Source organism: Populus alba, chromosome 1 (genome assembly GCF_005239225.2).
Source record: "Populus alba chromosome 1, ASM523922v2, whole genome shotgun sequence".
NCBI lineage: Eukaryota > Viridiplantae > Streptophyta > Magnoliopsida > Malpighiales > Salicaceae > Populus > Populus alba.
In genome coordinates this window covers 27,859,565-27,865,570 of record NC_133284.1, presented here as the reverse complement: position 1 = coordinate 27,865,570, position 6,006 = coordinate 27,859,565, and the positions used below count along the sequence as shown (strand labels likewise).

The 6,006-nt window shown below is 32.2% G+C and overlaps 1 protein-coding gene across 1 annotated transcript; it reads right to left on the bottom strand.

Moving 5' to 3' along the window:
- Positions 1-2,096: 2,096 nt before the first annotated feature.
- LOC118045647 (non-specific lipid-transfer protein 8) lies at positions 2,097-2,893 on the bottom strand. Its single transcript, XM_073412418.1, has 2 exons — positions 2,504-2,893; positions 2,097-2,387 (listed from the first exon to the last, which is right to left on the bottom strand). The coding sequence occupies exons 1-2, from the start codon at positions 2,848-2,850 to the stop codon at positions 2,378-2,380; spliced, it is 357 nt and encodes a 118-aa protein (XP_073268519.1). The 5' UTR covers positions 2,851-2,893; the 3' UTR covers positions 2,097-2,377.
- Positions 2,894-6,006: the final 3,113 nt, after the last annotated feature.

Here is a 6,006-nt window from a genome sequence, read left to right as displayed (position 1 = left end):
AAGTATAAGGTGCTATCAACTAGTGCTCAATGCTTCTTCTTCTTTTTTTTTCACAGAACTTGTTAAATTTCTCTGAGATATATTTTATTCCATTGTTCGATCTGATCACCTGTACTTTGTTTTTCCACTCGAGCTTTAAACTTTCAGAAGATGTCAGCAACTTCAGATTTATATTTCATGAAATAAATCCAACACATTCTTGTATGATCATCAATGAAAGCAATATAATACTTATTGCCATTCAATGATGATGTTTTCAGAGGTCCTCTTACATTAGTGTGCACTAATTGTAGTTTCTATGTAGCTCTTCAGGTCTTGTTTTGTATAAAAAGAAGTCTTGTTTGCTTCCCATACTGACAAGCTACACATAAAGGAAGTTTTTCTTCTAAATCAAGTAAGCCTTTCACAATATTGTTCTTCTTCATCAAAAGTAGGGCTGTATGATGAAAATGCCTCAATCTTCTGTGCCAAAGCATTGTACTGCTATTTTCTTTGCGTATCACAACCTACTTTTCTTCCATAAAATTCAAGGCAAAGCTTTTACTCTCCATCTGGACTTTAAACACTTCTCTTTTTTGTGCATCAGTAATCAAGCAAAAATTATTCTCAAATAACACCTTATATCTTTTCTTTAGCAGCTAACCAATACTAAAAAGATTTTGATTAATTTCAGGAACATATAAGACATTAGAAATTAATTTTAAACTTGTGATGCCTTTGATTGCCATTATTCCTTTGCCTTTTATTGCTAGATAAGCTTCATTTCCAATTCTAACTTTAGAAATGACAGTTTTGTCAAGCTTTTTGAAAAGCTCTTGATTGTAAGTTATGTGATTTGTACAACCACTGTCTATAAGCCAGCTTTATGTTGAGCTACTGGTAGCAAAGCATGATGCCATAAAACCATTGCTCTTCTTCAAGTTATTCAACAATAGTTTGACTTCTCCTTGTTATTGTTGAGATTTGCATACCCTTTCAATATGTCTTCACTGACCACACTTATGACATTTTATATCCGGCCTCCACCAAAATATGTTTTGTGGATGATTTGATTTTTTGCATTAAGGACATGATGGAAATGTTGTGTTGTTATTGTTGTTGTTTCTATTTCTTTGTTGTATGTTGTTATGTGACATAGGCAAAAATGCACCTTTCACAGAACCTGCTTGCCTTATAAGTCTTATTTGTTCTTGAGCCTGCAGTGCATTTAATAGTTCTGCTAAAGTGATACTTGTTACATCTTTTGAGTTTTCTATTGATAATATTATGGGTTCAAATTTTTCAGGAACTGTTATAAGAATTTTTTGAACAATCATTGAATCAGAGAAATTAGAACCAAGAAGCCTTACTTTGTAAGCAATGTTGAGAAGTTTGTCATACTAATCCTTGATAGTATCTGACTCCTTTATTCTTTGCATCTCAAATTCTCTGATTAGATTTAAAATTCTTATACCTTTTACTAGTTCATTTCCTTCATACTCCTTCAGAAAGTCCTAAGTTTCATTTGCTATTTTCAGTGTCATAATTTTGGTAAAAATTAAAGATGAAACAACTGCAAATAAACTAGCTTGTGCTTTTGATTTTCTTTGCCTCTTCTCCCTATGAATTTTTTATTTAAGCTATAATTGGATTGTCAAGTAAAGAAGGAACTTCATATGTATCTGCAATAGCTTCCCACTGATCATTAGCATCAAGGAATGCTTCCATTCGAACAACCTACACTTGATAATTTGTTCCATCAAACACTAGAGGTGCCATTACATTCAAATGGAGAGTTTGAACTCATTTTTTGTTGGTTGGTTTTTTGTGTTTTAAATAAGGAAGGTGGTAAATGTTTATGTTCTCTCAACCTCACGTCTCTCAAAAAGTATTTTGCTCTAATACCAATTTGATTTGATACTAATTCGAAAGATTTTGACTGAATAAAATGTAAATATTAACAAAGAACAAAGCAATTCTGAAAACTTGGTTACTTTATTGATATTGTAAGTCTTATTTAAACAACTTCTTAAAAACAACAAAAGCAAATAAACAGTAATAAAATCTGTTATTGTTTGTTACATAACAAAAAAAAATGATGGCAAATCCTAACAAACTCTGAAAACTTCAATCCAGCATGAGTTTTATTTAACTCTAAACTCTTTACATCTTTCACTTCAGCAACATGGATTAAGAGTGAGTTTACTCATTTTAACCATAATAATAATGGTATCTTTATTTACTGGAGAAAAGAAGGCACTGGGCATTCCAGCTTAAAACAAAGTAGGGTAAGCTTCCCATACACACAGGCAGACGTGAATGAAATGAGGTACACCTATTCTATTTCACTCGAAATATATAGGATCGAAAAGCATTCACCAGACCATTTCCATTTCAACTAAGTAATCCTGCAAAAGGAACAAATTTTGGTTAGCATAGAGATGCATAGGTAGCTGCAGTGAAAAGAAAAGAGCAGACATTGATGGAAGTCATCAGAGTGAGAGAGGTGGCATTTGTATCTTACTTGGAGCAATCAACATTGGGTGAAACAGTGAAAGGCAAGGTGATTCCACAGTTAGCTGGAAGAGCCTGTGCTAACTGGGGGTTTGGATTTATTTGCTTGGAAGCTGACTTGATGCAGTTACAAGCTGCCTGCTTGTCAGCCGTGGTTGATGCAGCAGCTTGAATAGTTGAGATTCCTGAACAGCAGGCAGCAGGTGGTTTCCCACTGCCATTCATGAGGTAGTTCACACAAGGCCTCAGGTCCTTGATTACATCACTGCAAGAAATTGCAGCATCAGAAGGTGGAGTGAGTAAAAGAAACATCATGAGAGCAGCCATTGCTGCCGCTACTACACTTGGAGAGTTCATGGCGCCGGAGGAGGTGAGATAAGACTAACTTGGAGCATTTCCCTTTACACTTGTTTCAATTTTATAGTGAACCTGGGGGGATACTCACAAGTACACGAAAGGTTAGAAAATTCTAAAATTGCAGTGATTCAGTTGCTAATGAGTGCAAGAAATAAAAAGAAGAAATGATCCAAACAAAGGAGTATAAAAGTCAAATTACGTGGGATTGATGAAGAAGATTGTCCCATATTAACTTATGCAAGAATGTCTGCAATACTAATTGCCTGAAACAAGACTTATTGTTCAATAATCAGCGTCAAAAGGGGGCTCTGTCTTCTCCCGAGTCCCCGGTGCGGCGGTGCCTCTATTTTCCACTAGAGGCCAATCCTGTCGAGCAGTCCGAAAAATTCACTAATTCTGACCACTCTATCCTGAGTAAAAACGTTATTAGTGCTATACTGAAGGATGGAGTACGCAACTGGACGCATCCAGTTGCATTCATAATCCATTAGAGCAAATAACATCCGCAGGCCGAAAACCTAATACGGAATCCAGAAGTAAAGTCAAACCCTGAGCGTAAACATTTTGAGTTAGCACCATTTATTATATCTAGTTCCTAATTAAAAGTATAAAGAACAGAAAATCATTCTGACACTCAGTCTCCTGAAAGGATATCTCAACCATCCATATTTTTTTCTAATAGATTAATCGAAAAAGTAGAGCAAGGACATCAGGCTATTGTCTATGTTTACAGTAGCCTGGCTGTTCAGAATTTGCTTTCCTCTGTGTTACTTATGTTGTTCAACTTAGACTAAACATATTTTATTACAACACAACAAATATCTTCCCCTACAAGTGGTGGTGTTTGTGGTGCTTGGTTCATCCCATGTGTTGACGATGAAGCAAAAGGCTACCAAAACAAATGTCGGTGCAATCAGTGAGTTTATACTGGTTATGTTGCGGACAGGAAACATCATACGTTCATTATAGTGATGTTCTCTTGACTGCAGACAATGCCTGCAAGTATTAACCCGAGGGAATCAATGAGGTCTACATTTGTGACTCTTCCAATTTCCTTGAAATTATGCCAAGAGGACTCTAGCTTTTGTCCAAAATCGCATCAATATCACCACAAATCTATTGTTATTGGAGACAACAGCTCTGCTCGATACACGACGCAGTGAGGTCAGAATTTAGACGTATGCTGTCAAAACACTGAAGTGCTGCACTTGCATGAGGATGAACTCTATTAGAAACTGCAACAAGTGCCACTGCTTTAAATTTCTTACCAGCTGGACCTTGCATGTATACTTTTATGTCCATTGATTCTTGAACCTTCTTCATTGAATTCTGCACTGAAACAGAAACACAAACAATGCAAAATCTTTGTTACAAAGCACAGGGACAATTCATTCAAAAGAAAATAATACACAACTTTAAAAATGATTTACTTTAGCCTTGAGTAATGATTGCCAAAATGATTAGCATAATTACATATACCTTATTTTAAAAAATTAAGTTCACAATTACCATATTGTCACTTACTTGAAAGTTATAGCCTGCATATCCCTTGATCTTACTTAAGGTTAATATGTTGGTGTATATGTCATGTAGCTAGTTAATTGATTATATGTGATATTGATTTTGTTCATGTAAATATATTTAATTTATTAATAAAACCTTATTTATATTTAATATTCATCAAATATTTGATTAATAAATTAAGTATTTGATTAATGAATCTAGAATAATGATAAAGTTTTTGGGACAAAAATACTTAATAAATGAAATTATAAAGTTGTTATAATTATGAAATCCGTATTGCATCAAAAGATTGTTTTTAATAAAATGTTTTTGGTCAATACTCTATTAAGACTGAATATTAATTAGAGCTATTGAGACTAATACATATTATATTTTTTTTCTTTATGAAAAGAAGTAGTTGTTCTCATAAATTGGAAAATGAGGGATACCTATAACTAATATGCAGGTGCTTGTCAGATGACATATTCACTTAATTAACTCGCATGAGAATTTCATATGGAGAGATCTTTTGTATTTATGAAAAAGCTCATGTGATGATTGTGTAAATGATCCTTAGACTTGAGGTCACCAAGTTATCTTATATAGGGGGTGTTATGTTTCTATCCTATTACACGTTGTCCTAATTAATGGTAATAAATGGATAGATATTAAGTATAAAATAAACTATATGAAAATATTAATTAAGTAATCAAAAGATAATTAATCACCCTTAGTGAATTATAAAAAGTGTTCCATATGTTATTAAATAGTATTGATGACACAATTTATGCTATAATGTCTAAATTGAAACATTGTTGATTAGGAGATAATAATTATACTGAAAAACTAGTCACTGAAATGTTAAGTTAAATCACTTATAACTTTTTTAATACTTTATCTTTAAATATAAATCAATCAATTGTTTAAATGATAATAAATTAATTTATTTAATCATATTTTATTAAGGATTATGATTTATATTTGGATTAACTTATTAGAGAACTTAATAGGTCACACTCGTAAGAACTATTGATCAAAAATTAAAATTGAATGATTAATCAAGTATGACTTGATTATAAATAAGTTTTAGAAATCGAGGACTAGATTGTAATTTATATAGAAAATTACAATTCTAGATCTAGAAAAATCAAGTAGGGACTTGATTGAATAGATTTCTAAATTTTTTTTTAAAATAATATATGTGATATTATTAGGGGACAAATTGATATTTTGTCATTTATAGAGTTTTCTGATTTCTTTATAAATAAAAAACTATGTCTCTTATTTTCTAAGAGGTGATGTAAGCAGAGTATAGTACGTAAACACCTAAAACACAAAATAAAAGAGCTAGCATTCTAAGGTATAATAATCTTTCTCTTTCAAAAGAGTTTAAGATATTTTTTAGTGGTGGTTTGTGTGGATTGTCATTAGAAATTGGATAATTAGATAATTTATAGTTTGCAATAACCCACCCTTTGAAACAAATATTCAAAGTCAAAAACAACATCTGATCTTCAGGTAATTTTCACAGATAACCCAAAAATAATTTTAAATTTGTCTAATAAGTTATTGGAACTCTAAAAAATATATTTTAATTTATTGTTTTCATTGCATCTATATATTTTGAAAAACCGAACACAATACACCAGTAGG

What these genes read in the sequence shown, in the direction of transcription:
- LOC118045647 (XM_073412418.1), bottom strand. Translation starts at nt 2,850, where the DNA reads ATGAACTCTCCAAGTGTAGTAGCGGCAGCAATGGCTGCTCTCATGATG.